General features: G+C 44.7%; 1 protein-coding gene across 1 annotated transcript; it reads right to left on the bottom strand.

Moving 5' to 3' along the window:
• Positions 1-402: 402 nt before the first annotated feature.
• On the bottom strand, positions 403-19,005 carry Gabre (gamma-aminobutyric acid type A receptor subunit epsilon). Its single transcript, XM_021152860.2, has 9 exons — positions 18,878-19,005; positions 13,979-15,369; positions 13,523-13,590; positions 8,809-9,029; positions 8,045-8,127; positions 6,752-6,889; positions 2,718-2,870; positions 2,381-2,580; positions 403-2,128 (listed from the first exon to the last, which is right to left on the bottom strand). The coding sequence occupies exons 1-9, from the start codon at positions 18,931-18,933 to the stop codon at positions 1,748-1,750; spliced, it is 2,691 nt and encodes an 896-aa protein (XP_021008519.1). The 5' UTR covers positions 18,934-19,005; the 3' UTR covers positions 403-1,747.
• Between the last annotated feature and the right edge of the window lie 356 nt (positions 19,006-19,361).

Below are 19,361 nucleotides of genomic sequence, written 5' to 3'. Positions count from 1 at the left end.
TTTGCAGCTATGTAGTGACTGTGGAATTCTCCACACTCCAGAGGACATGTTCATGCCAGGCAACCCTTGTTATTTAAAGAGTCACAGAACAAACCAACCAGAAAATACCACACATACACATAAAATTGTGGGGAAGAGTAGGCTTAGCACGGATAGAAGGAAGATAGAGGCTATAGGTAGTGACCATGCTCTGATTATACTGTATGGTATATGAGATTGTCAAAGAATATATTTAATTTTAAACAAGATGCATAGGGAGTGGAGGGGAAACAGCCACACCTTGAATGCTTGCTGATACCTTTATTCACATATTTACCCTTTACAGATGATGGTGACTATAAGCAAATGGATTTCCCAATCCCACCCACCCCCATAATATACAGACACTGATTCTGTTCAGCATATACAAGCATTGGGGCATATACAAATTCATTTCACTGGGTTACTAGAGGCAGGAGTTCAGCCTGTAGATCAGTCTGAGCACCCCAGACCTAGTTATGGAGCAATCCCATGATAAGGTGGGGGCCTGTCACTCTAGTCCTTACCACTGGGGTGCCAGCAAGAGAAAGAAAATTGAGTCATGCTGACCAGAGCTGCCTAGCTCTGCCATGCACTTTAACAGGTGACAGGGGGCTCCAGATTGGCTTCCAGAAAGATCCACAATCCTATAGAAATTTATGTCTCAAGGTTGCCATCTACATTATGACAACCTGTGCCCAAGGATGTCACAGAGCTATAACAAGTTTCCAAATAGAAATGTTTTGTCAAAAGTACTTTGCCAAAGGGAAAGTGTTATACAAATTTAAGGGAGTTCAATTGATTGCAATTGTGTGAGTGCCCCAGGGATGGCAGTGAACTGGCTTATGGGTCCAGGGGCCAAGGAAGCAATCATACTCTTAGACTGTGCCTGAGGTGAGCACCAATCAGTGGTAGGCAATGACTGCTGCTCAACAGAGTGTTCTTGGTTTCTTGGCCCCTGGGAGACACAAAGCCTAGCACCTGGATCAGGGCTGGGAAAGTCACTGGGGAAGTTACAGAAAGAATCACAGGGATCAAAGAAGAGGAAGGAGGGGGCATACAAAGCAGGGGAAATTACAAACACTGCACACAAGAAGAGATACCCATTAGATGAAGGGAACTGAATTGGTAGTGCAGATGGAGGCAGGGATTGGGGGGAGGAGATGGCACAGCAGCAGAGACAGGTTATTTTCTCAAATAGGCCCACTTGCTGGCTCCTCTCCTCCTACAGATAGTGGTGTGTGTGTGTGTGTGTGTGTGTGTGTGTGTATGAGTGTGTGTGTGTGTATGTGTGTGTGTATAGGAAGAGAGTGCAGGGAGAAAAATATCAAAGAGTCTGACTTAAAGACTTAAGGATGAGGACCCTCCTTCTGCTATACTGTTGCTCTGTGCATTCTGGGGCTGAGCCTGAGCTGGGCCCCTTAGCACTTCAAGTGGAACTATAACCTCCTGGGGAAAACAGCTGTAAACACAAATGAGAGATAGCTTATCTGCTCAAATGTGGGCACACTGAACATCATGGATACTGTTTGAAGAATAGAGAGGTGAGCTGTTACTTGAGAAGTGGTGTTGAGAAGATTGAGTGAAGGGGCCAACAGAAGGAGGAACAGCAGAGGCATACTCTCCTCAGGCTTGCTGCTGTTGCTATTGTCTCTCAACTCCCTTGGCAAAGGGGCTTAGGACCACATGGGGAACTGAGGTGGTTGCTCCATGAGCTAGTGGCTGGAGCCTACAGGTTAAGGCAAATCAGCCAGTAGAGCACATTAAAGAAGAAGAATGTAATGGGGAAAAGCACCCGCGAATAGTTATCCAGCCGATAAACATGGATGCAGATGCGGCCCCGCTGCCAGCTGCCTCCCTCACAACCAGGAGCCATGCAGAAATACTTCCTGAGAACCCTGAAGCACACATAACTTCTGCCACACCGCCTCCAGGGACACTGAGGTCTTCTTGATCTTGGAGACCACTGATACCCCTCTTCAGCATTTTCCTCATGGGTGACAATCTCACACACAAACACTTCCTGCTGCTGCCGTGCACGGGCACGAGCACGAGCGCGGGTGCGTGCACGGGCACGAGTACGTGCATTAGCACGGCTATTGGTTGGAAGCTGAAATAGAGAACAAGAAAGAGAAATGGGAAAGGGAATATGAGTCAAGGGGAAATCTGGCCCAGAATTTCCTAGAAACTACACTTTCCACACCAGTTCTAGGTCCTCTGGGATTCCCACCATCACACCAGGTTTATTTCCTCTATAACCCCAGGGAACCTCTTATCACTTGGAAAGTTAGCCACCCACATGCCATAACCCTCTTATCTTCAGTCTACAGTTTTGCTTCCCATACCAACACCTGGTACTTACTTGGTAGAACTTTAGAGAAGCCTGTCGTTTAATATTATTGTAGGTCAGGAAGTTGAGCACAGCAAACTCTAGCAGAGTGCAGAAGCACAAGACGAAACAAATTGCAATATAGAAGTCCAAAGCTGTGAGATAGGAGACACGAGGGAAATTCTTACAGGATAAGGTACCCAGCGTGGCCATGGTGAGCACAGAACTGACCCCTATAAGAACAAAGAGTGAAGATGGGCTAAGCTCATGACAGTGCTGTAGGACAACAGGAGAAGGCAAATACTTCCCTTGGTCAACGTTAATTTATGACATATGCCCATGTTTAATTAAGATCGCCATACTTTCTTACCTACAGAGGCCCTGGCAGCAGCAGCTTCTATCTTGATCCAGAAGGAGACCCAGGAGAGCATTGTGGTGACAGAAGAAGGAACATAATTTTGAAAGACAACGAAGCCAAACCGCCTGCTTACATTGAAGAAGAATGTCATGACCATGAAGTCACCTGAAAGACATCAAATATACCTCTGCATTGCAGTACTGGCCTGATGTCCAGCATGGCACACTGGACATGGATCCCACTGTCCAGCTCATGGGAAACCCTTCCAGAGTTCTAGAAAAAAGGCACACTATTTCAGTGTAGCTCAGTAGAAGCTCAGAGAGGAGATTTACTGTAAGACCCATGGCCAGTTGAGAGATAAGCCAGCACAAGAGTATTAATAAACCCACTTTCAGTTAACTGATTCACTTTCCCAAAATCTGTTTACCCCAGAGTAGTAGTAGTGAGAGGAAAGTTAAAAACAAAAACAAACCAATAAAAACCAACCCCATAACCTTTGCTTTCATAGTATCCTGACTTAATAGCTGATGGCTAGCTGAGACCTTCCAACCCATAGAAATGCAATGTATAGTTTGTGATATTACAGTATTATCTGCACTGCTAGCCCTCACAGCATGCCTACTTGGTTTAGCCAAATATGACATATCCTGCTATATATGAGCTACACAATAAAGTCTATGCTATGTATTCTGATTCTAAGACCTAACTAGATTTGACTCATATATATGCATACACACAACATGAATGCCTTACCCAAAACTAACTGAACTGCTTCCCAGCTTAGATAGCACATATACTTATCCTGGGAAGTAAATCCTCGACTGTTCTTAATCTATTACTCCTTAACATAAATTCAGTGTTGAAGGAAAATAGAAGAATTAGATGACTATGAACTTTTCAGTAAAGCTTTAGATGTTACGTCTGCAGAATATACAGTCAGAAGGCAGTGTAGGCCTTCACATTCACTTGGGCATAATGATCTTTCTTGAACTTTCTCTAGATAGGAATGGATCTTTCAGAAGTTGGTCAAACTTGTATTTCCAGTTGCATATTCTGTTCCTAGTGCTGCTCCTAATGCTCTTCATAATATTATGACTCCATGCTTAGTTTGCCCAGAGGAACACTTTTTCTCTCCATGTCATTAAATATTAAATTGTCTTAACTATGGATTTTTCTGTGAAGCTAAGCCCACAATTTCCAGTTCTATGACACAACAGCCACCTGTGACTTTGAATTAGGTGGACCTTCAAGCCCCTTTCAGGAAGGGCTCATATAAGGCCTTCAGCTTAGCTCCTAACCAACCAAGCAATGGTGCTCAGTGACTTTTGAAACCCATGGTTAAAATAACCTTGGAAATCAGGCACAAACCCTGTGTACACTGTAGACTGTACAAAAAAAACAGCCCACCTGCCTGACCAGTCTGAGTGGGCAAGTACAGACCGAGAGCAACCCTTTCTCCTAGTGTTGGAAGAACAAAGCTTCTTGGGTTCTTCAGAGAAAGGCAAGTAAATGGCTATGGTCAGTGGGAAAGTTCCTGCCTGAATAGTAGGATCTTTAACACTAGGATTCCTCTAGCACTGAACCAGGGACCATTTTATACTACTAGCCAGAATGACCAAATTATTAGTCCATCTGTCCTGGAGTCTTGACTGCGATTAAAAATTTTCTTAATATGTTTGCCACAAGTTGTGTAGTGCTGTTTTGTTCCTCATCCTTTAAATTTATTCATTCTGATTAAAGAAGAAACTTTCTTATTTATTAAAAGCTAGAAATTTGACAAGAAAAGGATACTAACATATATTTCCTTCATTCTGATGAGTGAAGAAGCAATACCAATGGAAGAGATGTATCTAGGACTGAAAGCCAAACCAAAACAAAATTGATTAAAGATGACTTTAGCTCTTACCTCTTTTTCCAGATCATAGTTGGGGGCTGCACTGCTAAAGACACAATTAAAAGACTGTCCGGAGGACTAGTAAACTGAAGGCAGTGAAGAGCAAGAGAAGAAAAGGAAGTGGGGAGAAGAGTCCCAATAGAATACAAGTGTGTGCTCTAACCCTAGATCTTTACATTTGACTTTTGGAAGAGTACCTTCAGTTAATGTAAGCCAGGTAGTTATAAGAGAAAAGAACTAGATCTGATGGGCAAATATTCCAGAAATTCCCATTTTAGATGAGAAAGAAGAATTTCCTAATGGGGAGAACTCTCTAGGGAAGGAAATAATCTTACAAGAAGACACTGACCTCTTGATCGTGGCAAGATTTCCTTAGAGGCTCAACAGCTATCAGTGAAGGATGGTTCATTTACTACAGACAAGGCTGCACTTTCCGAAAAGCTCCTGAAGCAAAAACTCTGCTCTAAGGTCCAAGGTGGGCCAAGTTTCAGGGCACCACTGCATTCAAAACCCTGAAAATTGAGTACATGTATGTTCCAGCTAGGAAGAACTGCCCTGGTGTCAAACTGGGAGAGTTGGGACCTGACTCAAAAATAACTGACAGTGGAGACACTATGAATTCAGAATAAGTAGTTTCTAGTCAAAGGAAAAGACCTACTTCTTTCTCCACAGGAAGAGATGTTGCTTACCTACTGCCACTGCTTCACCGATGATGCTGGCTCTGGGGCTTTGTAGTCACTAGGGTACCATTTTGAAACAATGCACAAACCATCTACTAAACGGAACCACTAGTGACTTGAAAGCCCCTGGGCCTTGTCTCTCCTGCCAGTTCTGATGATGGGGCTCCACCTATCTGGACAAACTGAAGTACTAAGGGGCAGGCCCATAGTTGTCTAGTAGAAGAGCAAGAATTCCAAGCCAAAGCAAGCAAAGTGGCTTTCTCAGAGCCCCAGGAAAGGAAAAGCAGCACCCATTCCCTGCCTAGTACTGTGTAAGCAAAGCTTTAGTCAGATGAGCATAAGCTGTCCCTCACCCAGTGACCATCAGTAGCAATAGCAGATTTTTTTTTTATGTCATCATCACACAGACACAAAGCAAAATAAATGACAAAAGGCTGGCTGGGTGACCTGCTCCATCCACATTCTTGTCAGTACATGTGAAGAAGGTCCAGGGTTGCTCTCAGAGCTACCCTGGGAAGACTCCTTGGCTCCTCATTCAGATCACCTAGGAATATAAGCAAAGATGCTCACATCTGTTCAGGACTTACAAGTTAAGAGACCCAGAATCTGCCCCTATTGTTCTTATCAGGAACAAGATCCGAAAATTTTCAAAAATTATGTTGATTCCACTAGGAAGCCTTTGGTGAAAATATTTGATTTTCAGAGTTGCTCCTTTAAGATAATGTTACTGTCCCAGCCACTGCAGCTGAGTAATTACCTGCAGACTCTCCAACCCCCCACTAGTTACCATTATGACTCCAGCTTCTCGTGTAAGAATCCAGTAACCTCTTTGTACCTTGACAGTGTGTCACCCAACTTCCCTATTTTCTTCTGTATAAAAAGTTTGATGCTTGATTTGACAAATACATTCAGATCCAGCACACTCTTTTGTGTCTGTGTCTGTCTGTCAATTCCCGCTGACTCTATGCCCATCTGTCCGAACCCGTGATTCCCATGGGTTGAGGGGGGCTGATTAGGCTCAGACCATGGCACACTTCTACCTCTTGCTAGGGTAGATCTTCCTTCTCACTCAACCAGCTTGACTTGATTCAGGGTTTGGAGAAATTACACGAGTACCCGTCTCCAATGTTGTCTAAGTAAGTTAGTGATATAACAAAGACACTGAATACAAAGGATCTAAAACCCAGAGGTAGATGAACATTCTGAAGGTTACAAAAATATATATACTCACCCCATTCTTCAAGGGGCTTGGCAAAGCACTTACTTCTTTGCAGATGAGACTGAGACATAGTTATAAAGTCTCAGTTTCCTCTGCAAACAGTTGTAAGTGCTTAGCATATATAAGAGAGGAGTGATGCCCTCAAGAGTGTTTCCATGCACTCTTTACACAGCATTTGAACAAATAGCCAATTCCAGTTACTGGTACTCCTCCCTCAGACTCTGCCCAGCACTAGCTCCCACTGACCACCTACCAAATGGGGTAGAGATGATTTCAGTTTTGTTGTTCACTCCTGTAAAATCAAATTCCAATAGCTTCCAAGTGTTCTTCGCATTGATTTCGACCTTGAAATTCTCCCACTTGTAGATCATTTCACTGTCATCATAGGAAACTGGAAATCAATGTGGGAAAGAGTGAATAAGACTGGGAAGCCCAGTTGAGGGCCCCACAAGCATGGTGTTAGCCTGAGCCATGTTTTGGACTTCTGACTTTGGCTTCACCAGCTTTGAGACCCTGCCTCTGACCTAGTTGCCGAAATGCATTCAATAAGTACATTTGCCCTGGGCATCGAATGCAAAGTTGAGTAAGGTGTGAACCAGCATTCACATTTCACTGAGCAAGGCCATATAGAACTCTAAATTTTGGGGTTGCTCTGAATATTTCTACCCATGGAACAACTGGTGAAGTAGGGAAAGATCACTTGTGAACACAATCAGAAAAGACTTCCTAGAGCATGGGGCATTCACTTTAAGTTTTGAAAATAAACATTCTCAATACAGATGAGGTTGAAGAAGGTGAAAGGAAAGCACAGAAAGGTGAATGTAGAAACAGCAAAACTTTAGGGAGACTATCTCACAGATGGGTTATATAGCAGGAAGCAGCAGGGGTCAGGTCATGAAGGGCTTTGAGGTTCATTTTAAGGAATTTAGAATTGATCCATGCCAGCTAAGCGCAGATTTGAAATGAGAAATGAAAGCTAACAGTCAGAATGCAGAGAGGGAGGTGAGATCAATAGTGTTTTGGAGGGAACACCAACAGGATGTGTGGACTGAGTAGATGTAGGAGGTCAATGAGGGGGTGTCAGAGTTCTTGGCTTGGGCAACTGGGTGAATGATGGCACCCTTAAATGAGGCAACACAGAAGCGACACATTTACTTTGGAGGCAGGAGTTGGAAAGAGACAATGAATTTAGCTTAGCATATATTCTGTTTCAAAGTGAAGATGTTGCAGAAGTTCAAGCAGAAGATGATTAAAACCCTGCATCAAGGCAGAGATGGAGAGGAGCAAGCATACTTCAGATACACTTCAGAAGCAGGTGACTAGCTTAAGGTAAAGCAAGGGTGAGGGAAGAATTCAACATAAAGCTAAAGTAATGCACACACAGCATTGCTGGCAGGAAACGGGGTGAGGATAGAAAATGGAGGCTTATAACAACCTTGGCACCATCACAGGAAAAAAGCAGAAGCAGAAAAATTAAAAGGGAAAGATGAGCAAAAGAGGGGCCCAGCGTATCTCTGGATCCCCAGAAACCTAAGAAGGTACTCACAGCTAGAGAAAGACAGAGGGCAAGAGTGAGAATCCATTGGAAAACTGAGCATGTGGAGTGAGCATCTTGCATCAATGGTCATCCTGGAAGGGAGAAAGGAGCCTCATTAGGCTGTCTCTGTGTACTTAGGTATTTACTCAACATTGACCAAGGTATCACCTCTAATGAGTGGCATCAGTAGAATTTAAGACAAAAAGCCCAAAGGAGTGAAACAAAGAGAGGAAGAAGAACTTCTAAAATCTTACTAGGCTATATCATCAAAGAAGTACATTGGCCACCATACATTGATTTTTCTGTCTTGTTCAATCCAGTGCTCCAGTCCTGTGCTACTTTCTACCATCTCCATAGCCAATATTGCTGACACAAGTATCTCCTTCCAGGTATTCAAGTTATGTAGCCTAGTCCTGAATATTTTTCCAACTGATGTATTTCCATGGTGTCTGGACAATTCTGTGCCTTTATATACTGTGCCCACATGGAATTAAATTGTCCAGCTAATGCAGTCATGCCAGCACCTACCTTCTACCAAATAACAGCTTCCATGATTACCAAATCACTTGGCACGTGCCTTTAAGCAGTATAATTTATTTAAGATCTCAATGTCTATATCTGAAAAGGAAGAGGTTGAATTCCTGGTCTAGAAAAGCTATACAGGGTTTTAGGAATATTATTCAAAATGATATATCTACTTTGTAGTCCCTAGCTCAAATTTTCTGAAAGAGTGAGAGAGTCCTAGAAGGTGAGACACTAAAGGCTTGACATACCTAACTGAGTACAACACCTTTCCATCCTTGTGGATGAGAGCCATCTGGTTAGGTATGGTGATATCATACTCTTGGGTCCTCTTAGAATTCCTAAAAAAGGTATCCGGGATCCACAACTGGCTCACCACGTTGCCATGCAGAATAAGGGTTTCAAATGTGTCATTGTAACGAAGACGCTCATCATACCAGGTCTGGTGGAAGATGATGTCAATGGAATATTCCTGGTGGGAAGGGACAGAAAACCATATACTTGGGACTAAGTAGACAAGAGACAGTTACATGCAAATGTGGTGTTTGTCACTACTTAAAATGGAACTCTGAAGACAGCCTGGTAGAATTAATGGGACACTGGCCCAAGAAGCTGAAGAGGGATGAAGCACCTTCTTTTCAATCCAATTCTTTTAGTTTCAGCACTGAAGGAGACTCAGATTTTACCACAGATAAGAAATCAATCACATCCGGCTTGATTGGCACAACTAAGGGTGCCAAATGCCAAGGTATGTAGTGGGCAATACCATTCTTCCACAGCTCAGAGCTATAGAAAGGGTTATTGTAAATGAGTTCCCTTCTTTCTCACAGAAAACTCCTTTCTGCCTTGCAGAAGAATTCAAAGCAAGTCTAAATCCTGTTCTGGAGAATCAATCATAAAAGGGACATTTCACCATTTTTGTTTTCTTTTTGTTGTCGTTGTTGTTGTTTGGTATGGGATCTTATTACAAAGTCTGGGATAGATCATCTCAAACTTGTAAGTATTCTGCCTTGTTTTCCTGGGAAGTTCCCTCAAGCAGCTCTACTGGCTTCCATAGCTGACACTGTCCCCTCTCCTCTCTAGCAATATGCAAAGACCTCATACCATTGATATATCCTTAGGCTTGCATCCATCTAGGATTACAAAGAGGAAAGCAACATATGTTTGGGTACAGGAATTTTCCACTGCCCTGTTCTGAAAAGAAAGTTATATTCTCAAATAGGTAGCACATTGCATTCCTCAATAAACCCCTGGGCTGTAGTGGATCATCAGTACTTCATTGTAATTACATAGGACAGTGGAGCTACTCTTACTAGGTCAACACACTTTCAGCCCCTACACTGCAAATCAAAAATCCCAGCTCAAAAGTCCTCAGAACTGTAGAAGCACACACAACTCATTGTACAAAGGAAAGGTTCCCTTTCAGCTTTTATTCATGGAGCACAGCTATTAATTAACCCCAACCATTCATTCCCCAGAATTAGATTTTAAAATGAAATGATTTGATTCACATGAGAAATGTCTATCTATTGTCATGGTTTTTTTTTTAACAAGAAGAATTATGTTTGTGTTTTGTTTTATATTTCCTTTCAAATAAGTGCCTATAACCTCTGAAGAGTGTGTGCACATGAATAGATAGTTCCATGATTATGTGGTCTCTATATATTATGGATCCCATAAACTGTCTGTTAAACATCAAGAAGAACGTTTAATAGGAAGCACAAGAAGCAGCTGCATGTGGCTGCCGCTTGTAGAGCAATACACAGTACAATTGTAATCAGTTTGAAGTAAGCACCAGAGCTATGCACAATTAAAGGCTGGTTGTCGAATTTATTTTTAGAAGTAGGTAAACTGAGGCTTGGAGAGAGACGATGTCCAAAATCACACAGCCAGTGGTGCCACACTAGTGCTGCCACTCAGAACACCTTTACTATGACCTTACCCTAGCTTTGCCTTCACTTGCACCAAAAATAAGTATCAGATGGTCCTCATGACACAGGCCTGTAATTTTAGATACTTGGGAAGCTGAGGCAGGAGAATGAAAAGTTCAAGTTATGCCTGGGCTAGACTGAACCAGGCTATACTGAACCAAAGCCAGCCTGGGCAACAGAGCGAGGCCCCTACCTAAATTTTTTTTTTAAAAAAAATTATAAAAAGAGGACAATGACATACTTCAGTGATAGAATATTTGTCCATCATGAATGAGACACAAATCACAGAAACCCAGACCCTAAAGGGCATTATCACCCTCTGAGAAGAAGGAACAAAAATCCCAGCTGCCCTTTACTGCACTGAGGCAATAGGTGCCAGAAGCAGCCATCAAACTGCTGGTAACCAGAAAAGAAAGGGCAAAGTGTTTACCACTTTGTATAAAACCAGTATAAAAACCAGCCGTTAATGGCATTGCTCCTGATCCTGTCTAGCCCTGTCCTGTCATGTTTTGTCATGTCCTACCTCATGTACCCTCACAAAGAGCCTTCAAAGAATTTGCACCTTCCCAGTAGCTGGCAAAGTCTCATTCATATCTCAGCACATGAACTGTATGGTGGTTGATGAGAAATCTTCCCCTCCTCCAGCCATGCTGTAGGTCTGCTATACAATGTTCAAAACAAGCATTTCATTGCTGTTTAAGAAGATACCAATTAGAAATTCTTCATACATCAACGTATAACTAATGCTTTGCGATTAAGTTTGACAGGTAACTAAAGATGGATCTCTTTTAGTCTAGCTGAAATAGTAATGTGGCATTTCAGAACTGGCTTCATTAGAACCACCTTCAATAATTACCATAGTAAGAGCCAGCATTAGCAACTGGGAATGCTATGACCAGGAAGTTTTATCTAGATTGGTCACTCCTTTTAAGGCCAAACTGGGTATTTTCAGAGTTAAGCAAGGGAATGAATAGAAACATTTGAATACAATGTACAGGAAATGGTTTTAGGTTTCTCTCTACTATTCTATCTGCCCAAGTGACTGGCACCAAATACCCAGTTAACCAACTCCACTGACTAGGTTTACCAAGAAACCTTGCTGAGACCATCAATTGCTTCAAATGTTGATGTCAAAAAGGAGACTTGGCTGCCACAAAGAACAACAGAGATAATCCATGCCATGACATTGTCATGATCTGTGGCTATGTGGTAGACATATATGTTCTCCTCAGCAAATGAATTAGAGGAAAGCAGGCTAAACAAGAACAGGGGCTCACCCTTTCTTTTATTAAATGATATGGAATTGTGTAGAAGGTGAAACTCCTTGAGGGAGATTACATATACTATAAGGCTTTGCAAGGTTAAAAAATACCAACTTATTGGCTAAATAAGTCACTCTCTTGTTCCCATAATGAACTAGCTGTTTCTGATTTCAAATTGAGTGACTTTTGGAAGATTAGATTGAACACTTAGGGCTTGTTGGGTCTAAGTACTCCTAGAAGCTCAGGTGAGACTGGTGCTAGCAAGATTAATAGGTGTTGAACAAGGAGAGATGGTGCATTTATGTATTATAAGTGGGGTTAATGGTCTGCTGACACAAGGATTCTTGCAGAGGATTAAAAGTAGTTCCCCCAAATTATGACCTATACAAATTGCCTGAGAAAATTTGCACTGCCTTTTTATTTTATAGAACACTTATCCAAAATACAGAGTCAAGTAACTTAGGATCATTTGCTGTATTTATCAATGTGTGTGATCTCTCCTACTTATTAGCCTATGAAATTTAGCCAAGACTAAGTAGGTGAAAGTGGGCATCTTATTAATGAAGGAACCAGTCAGTTTACTAGAATTTAGAATGGCATAATAAAGAGAAAGAGCAGGGAGTACACCTGCAAAAACATTGTGAGCTAGGCTTTTACCCAGTTTATGTACACAGCTTGGTTCCCATCACTGTTACTTACCTCTGAGCCCATCAGGACCACCCATCTCAACATCAGTTGCTGAGCTCTGGATCACATGGTACTTATTAGGTGTCATTAAGGATGTTAAACCAAGCCCAGTACTATCACGGAACTGGTTACCACAACCTTCCTTTGTCAAATACTGCACATCTGAATTTTGCAGAGCATCGTTTGTAATTCACTTTTAGCTACCATATACTATGCTCTTAGCATTAAGGATTCAATAGCAGAGAGAGCAAGACTAACATAAAAACAATTAATTACCATGAAATACACTAGGGAATATAAACTACATGTAATCCAGAAAAAATTGAGTGCCCAGAGAGGGGCGTGGTGTATGACAGGAGCAATTAGTTACTACGTGAGGCAGAGAAGTTGCCTTGAACAGATGCTATGTGAGCTGGACCCTGAATGAGTGAAAAAGGACATCAATGGCATCTTGAACTTGCACAAAGGTCCAGCTCTGAGGTACAATGTTGTCTTAGAATGTGCATATTATAGTGTGATTATAGTCTGTGGACTTTAATGGGATGAAAAAGAACAGAGTCATAACTTGCTAGATCGTGGGTTAGAACTATAAATACAAGAGGCACATTACCGAGGAAGCTTGCTCAGTAGGACTGGACAGGAAAACATTTGCATATTTCAGGTGAAAGATGATGGAAGTTAACTGGAGATCATATTGATAACAGGAAAGGAAAGGAGACAAAGGACTAAGATAAAATTATAGGGATAGGTGTACAGCAAGAAATATCAGTTATAGATTTAACTTCATCCAATAATCAGACAAAAGACAGACATTCAATTGTGATATTTACAGTTGTTTTATTGTTTTTATTTTGAATGAAAAACTGAAGATTAGAGTCAAAATCCCAAAGGTCCTCTTCAGGCAGCAAAAGACTTACCTTTTCCATTCATGTTCTCAAGTCAATTGTGATTAAAAAACCCCACCTGAACTCCCAAACAACAAAACCCTACCTGCTGTATTAGTAACACAAACAGCAGAAAGCAAGAGTAAGTGGCACCCTTGGTGTCCAATCTAGAAAAAACTGTCATCAAAATTCTGTACTCACCATGTCTGGGGTGGAAATAGGCCCGAGGCTGTTGACAAAGAATTCAACAGTGACCACAGTAGGCTTCTCTGTAAGACATAGACATAGTACAGGGTAAATGTCACATAAAGGCATGACATCAAACAGGGAGTCATGGAAGGAGGGAAGAGGGCCAACCCGATTTCCTTTGTTCTTCTATAGAAAGTCCCAGCTCATGGACTACAAAGGCTAGGTATATATCTTCAAATCATTCATCTTATTTTAGAATTGGAAAAACTGAAGGCAAAAGAATAGAAAAGTGTTGACCAAGGTCCATGGCATTCTTAACCTAGAGGTGCCATTGTGTCTTACCTGGTGAATCCACAGCAGTTCCTATCTGTATGTGGTACCTTCATCTATAACCCATACTCATTGCCTACAACTACATAGAAAACTCGCTTTTCCTTTATCAGAGGAGGCCTTCTTCCATTAACTCACCTCCAATGCCAGGGCGCAGTTTATGGTCATAGTTGCTCAAGATGGTGTTAAGGATTCGAGAAGCTCTTGTCAGTTTCCCACCTGGGCGTTCAGTCATGCAATCAGCAGTGAGTTCTGGTTCTTTTGCTGGAAGCTTCTTGCCACTAGGTTGAGGCTCCAGCTGGGACTGGGGCTCTGATTTCAGCTCTGGCTCGGGCTCCGGCTCGGGCTCGGGCTCGGGCTCGGGCTCCGGCTCTGGCTGGGGCTGGGGCTCGGGCTCGGGCTCAGGATGAGGATGGGGATGGGGATGGGGCTCCGGTTCCGGCTCCAGGTCCAGCTTCGACTCTGACTCAGGCTCCAGCTCCTGCTCCGGTTCCGGCTCTGGCTGGGGCTCCGGTTGGGGCTCTGGCTGAGGCTCCGGTTGGGGCTCCGGCTCGGGTTCCGGCTGGGGCTCTGGCTGGGGCTCCGGCTCGGGTTCTGGCTGGGGCTCCGGCTCGGGTTCTGGCTGGGGCTCCGGCTCGGGTTCTGGCTGGGGCTCCGGCTCGGGTTCTGGCTGGGGCTCCGGCTCAGGCTCTGGCTGGGGCTCTGGCTTGGGTTCTGGCTGGGGCTCAGGCTGGGGCTCAGGCTGAGGCTCAGGCTCAGGCTGAGGCTCAGGCTGGGGCTGGGGCTCAGGCTGGGGCTGGGGCTCAGGCTGGGGCTCAGGCTGAGGCTCAGGCTGAGGCTCAGGCTGGGGCTCAGGCTGAGGTCTGGGTCGGGGTTGGCGCCCAGCCTGGACCTGGCCTGGGGTCTGGGGCTCAGGTTGGGGCTCGGGTTGGGGCTCAGGTTGGGGTTCTGGCTGAGGTTCGGGTTGGGGATCAGGCTGAGGCTCAGGTTGGGGCTCGGGCAGGGGCAGTGGCAGGGGCCAAGGCAGAGGTTGGGGCAGAGGCTGACGGCCAGCCAGAGGCTGAGGCTGAGGTTCTGGCTGGGGCTCAGGCTCAGGCTCAGGCTCAGGCTCAGGCTCAGGCTCAGGCTCAGGCTCAGGCTCAGGCTCAGGCTCAGGCTCAGGTTCAGGCTCAGGTTCAGGCTCTGGCTCCGGCTGGGGCTGAGGCATGGGCCAAGGCAGCGGCTGGGGCAGAGGCTGGCGCCCAGCCAACGGCTGTGGTTGTGGCTGCGGCTGTGGCTCAGGCTCAGGCTGAGGCTGGGGCTCAGGCATCGGCTGAGGCTGAGGCATCGGCTGGGGCTGGGAACTAAAGACTACATCATCATGGCCAGGGGATTCAGCCTGGGGCTGGGGCTGAGGGCCGAAGACTACAGCACCTCCAGCAGGAGATTCAGGCGGAGTCAGAGGCTGTGGCACAGGCTGGGGCTGAGGGCCGAAGACTACCTTATCTTGGGCAGGGGGTTTATTCTCCAGATTAACATGAGGTCCAACCCTAGAATATAAAAGCAAAAAATTAAGCTCTAACCTTCAATCATTAAGGGTTAGGGTTGATGCCTTTTGGGGCAGAAGAAAAACAAAATATTTACACCACAAGCCTTAATTAGTGAGGGGGGTCATAGTAAATGAGGAGGCACTAACTGATAAAATTCGATAATTCCTTTTAAATTTTATTGCTCTTTGGAGACTTTATATGCAATTCTTTCATAATTCTTTATTTTAAGATGGTCAACAACAAATGACTAAATTTTCAAAGGCTGGTTCATATGAAAGCAAGTAGGTGGGCATGGTTTCGTGAATTCTGGCCAATCAGCTGCTGTTACTAACCTTAGCCTCACATCTGTCTGAGCCACAGCACCTGAGAGGAAGGGTCAGGCCAAAGCCCAGGACTGCTGAGGAATGCTTGGAAGCATATAGGACTGAAAAATTCTGGGATGGTTTTATAATGTAATCAAGGTTATGACATAGAGGAAGACAGACTACAGAGCAGCACTTTGTGGCTTCCTTCAACAAGGAAATGACTAGCCAATGGGAGACCATCTTGGGTACCAGGACCAATAATGACAACAGCAATACTACTACTACTACTACTAATAATAATAACAATAACAATAATTGATACACACTTTAGAAATCCATCTGCTAATATATGGAATTCCTTGACAGCCCTAGGGTATGAGCAGCGGTGATGAAAGGTATCACTGTGGTCATTTTCTGACATATCAGTTGTATGCTTATTATTTGAGCACTTTTCTGCATATGGGTTCTAATTCAGCAAAAAGGCATTATAACATCATCATACCCATAATATATGAATCACAGTCAGGTTCTGATTTTTACAATAAAATTAGAAAACCATATCCTAGAGATACTGTGGAACTAGAGCATAAACAAATAATTCTTAACTATTTTTACTGGTGAAGCCCTTAATGACTACAATATTTACATACAAAATAATATGATGTCTGACATTCGTTTTTTTAAAAAAACTAAGTTGAAAGAATGGTATGTAGGGAGCAGAGAAAACAAGTCACTCTTTCTTAATATTCAGGCTGATGGTGGCTATATGGATATTCAGTTTGCTACATATACTTGAAAAAATACAATTAAAAGCTTTTGAAAAAAACTTTCAGCACTAATTAACATTTGATGTTGAAAGGCAAGAGAGTGGTTTCCTCTAGGAGGATTTTAAGTTTGCTGACACTTGGGGGTGGGGCAATTATTTCCTTATCATCTCGGTCCTGGTTACCTGATCATGTTTACTTTATGAAAATTCACTGAGCTGTGTTCATTTATGATTGCTATACTTTCATATTTGTGTATTACACTTTTAAAATGGTATTTTAAAGCCACCAGGCAACTTAATCCCTAAAATAAGAGCAGCAGCCTAAGGTGAGCAGGTTCCTGTAGTGCAGACCAGGGGACTGGCAATTGGGCATCAAATTGTTGGGGTTTTTTCTTGTTGTTTTGTTTTTTTCTGCAGTGTTCTGAGCTTTTAGAATAGTATAATTGGCATATAGATAGGCTAAGCTGTTGCCATTTCTCATTTCTGAAATGGCTAATTCCCATACTGGGCTAAGCAAAGACTAGGATTGGGAAAAGCATTTCTATTTTCAAATGTCATATCTAGATGATGTGTTCTTTCCTAAGGTTTTTCAAGTCTCCTAGGCATCTAGAGGCTAATCCCCTAGGCCAACACCCCAAGGGACCAGAGATCCTCTACTAGGCCTACAAGGAAAAGGATGTGGGGGGAGTGGAGGTTGCTTTGATCCTTAGATTTGATTTTGCTAGTGTAAACAAACAAATAGCCACACCCTGAGACCTTTGGGGTTAAGAAGCTCCTGGATATGCATACACATCTCCAAAAAGCCACCAAGCTCTTTTTCAAGGCTAGAAAGAATAAACCCTAGAAAACCACAATGGACTAGTGGGATTTTCCAGGGAAGCTTTTCAGACATCCACAGTCTTCCAGATGTGATAATTCTGGATGAGACTGAAGCTCTGCACTACCACCTTCCAAATCTAGCTAAAGAGGGAAGCAAAAGAACTTGAGGAAGACCCTGGCTTTCTTTCTCAATATGCTGGCCTTTAAATTTTATTGTTGGACAAACAATATGAGCCCATATGAGGAAAGGGCTATGCTCAAAACCATACACCTGATTTGAAGCTGAGCATGAACCAAATTGAAGTTTGGCCCAACACACTCCACTGCCACCTCCCCTTTCCTGACATCACAGGTTGCCATGCTGACAGTGTGAGCACGTCAGTTTCATGCCCCCCCTCCCCACTCCGGCCGGATGGGCTGTTTTTCCCTCTTATAGCCCTCCCTTCTTCTTCACGCCCCCTCCTTTATCCTCGGCCATCTTTTGTCCCAGAAAAAATACCATCCAAATGGACATGAATCGCAAGAAATTATTAGTACACATTTAGAAACATTTACCAAGACCCTTCTGAGGCCAGCCTCACCTTAGGGTACCAGAAAACCACCAGGGATCCACATATACCTCACATTGCCCCTTCTCAAAACAAACAAACGAAAAGACACAAGCCCAATGCCATGGAGACTTCTAGAAACCTCGACAGATCAGGAAGCTTAAAAACTTGTGACAGCTCACACCTCACAAGAAACAGTTTCCAATTAAAACACAGGCACAAAACAACCATCTTCCACCCTAAATGCCAAGAAGTCCTAGGGACACCCTTTATACAAAGGCCCGGGGTCAGGGGTTTTAGGGAGGGAGGCTGGCTACTCAAGAGAAATCAGAAAAAAAGGGAGGGGGCTAGAAATCCAGGCCACAATCCACAGACCTCAGAAAAGAAAAACATTCCTGGCCTCTGATTCAGGTCTGTCCCTAAGACCAAGCAGGGTGCTTTGGGGTGAGAAGGGGAAGGGGAGGTAGGTGGGGTGGGAGCCCTTAGATAACCAAGGCTCAGGTTCCTGACTGAGACTGGAAGGAAAACGAGCAACGGGATGGGAAGCAAGTAAAGTCAGAGTTGCCTGGCATCGTGCCTGGTACTAGCAGGCGCTCCGAATAAGAGAAAAAAAAAAATGTGAGCAAGAGTGAATCGATTAGAAACACTAAAACATTTCGAGGCACTTCAGCTCCCCTCACCCCCAGCCCAGAAGCCACCTTCCCAAAGTCCCCAGCACAGCCCCCTGAGTTGTAAGCGCCTAGCTCCAGCGGTTTCTGCGCGCCCTTTCCCCTCTTCCTGCGTCAGTCTACTATAGGGAACCAGGTGCTCTTGCTTCCTGGCCGACCGCTCCAGGGCTTTGAGGGCCAGCCGGAGTCCACGACGCCAATGGACCGAACATGGTCCCACCTGACTTCCCTGGGATCCCTGTCTTCAGCCCTGGACTCCCGTCCTACAGGGGGGCCCACAGGAGGGTAGCATGCGTCGAAAGGACAAGGGACCAGGCTGGCCTGGTTGGTCACAAGGGACCTTGGGGGTCCCGGAAGCCTGCTGGGCACAGAAGGCTCTCAGGTCCCGGGATGGAGACTCACCTCCACTGAAGGGCCAGGAACATGTTGAGAAGCATCAGGAGAACTTTAGGCAACATCTCGGCGGTGCCTGGCACGACCACCTGTGTGGAGGTCGCAGCGCAGGTCTGGCTGTTCTGAGCGAGGTGGAGGGTTTTGTTGGGCTCCAACTTTCACTCCTCCCACTCGCCCCGCCCCAGTCGCGCTCCGCACCTTGGCCCCGCCCCCCGAGCCCCGATGGAAATCTCCGACGACGTGATCGCTGCGGCAGCGAGGAGCGAGGCTAGGGAGGGCGGGCAGGGGGTGGAGATGAGGGAGCCCTGTCGCCAAGGCCCCCAGCCGCCAGCACTGCGGCGCTGCCAGACAGCCAGGGCGGGGGGGGGGGGGGGGAGGTGGGGGGGCGGGAGGAGTAAGGAGGAGGCGAGCCTGCAGCGTGAGGCCCAGGGCTTGGGGAAAAACCGCTCTAGCGGTTGTGGCCTGGGGAGCCTCCACAGGCAGGGAGAAGTCA

This window comes from Mus caroli, unplaced genomic scaffold, assembly GCF_978045245.1.
Source record: "Mus caroli unplaced genomic scaffold, Mus_caroli_1 scaffold_5, whole genome shotgun sequence".
Taxonomy (NCBI): domain Eukaryota; kingdom Metazoa; phylum Chordata; class Mammalia; order Rodentia; family Muridae; genus Mus; species Mus caroli.
This window is presented reverse-complemented; position numbering and strand designations above follow the sequence as displayed.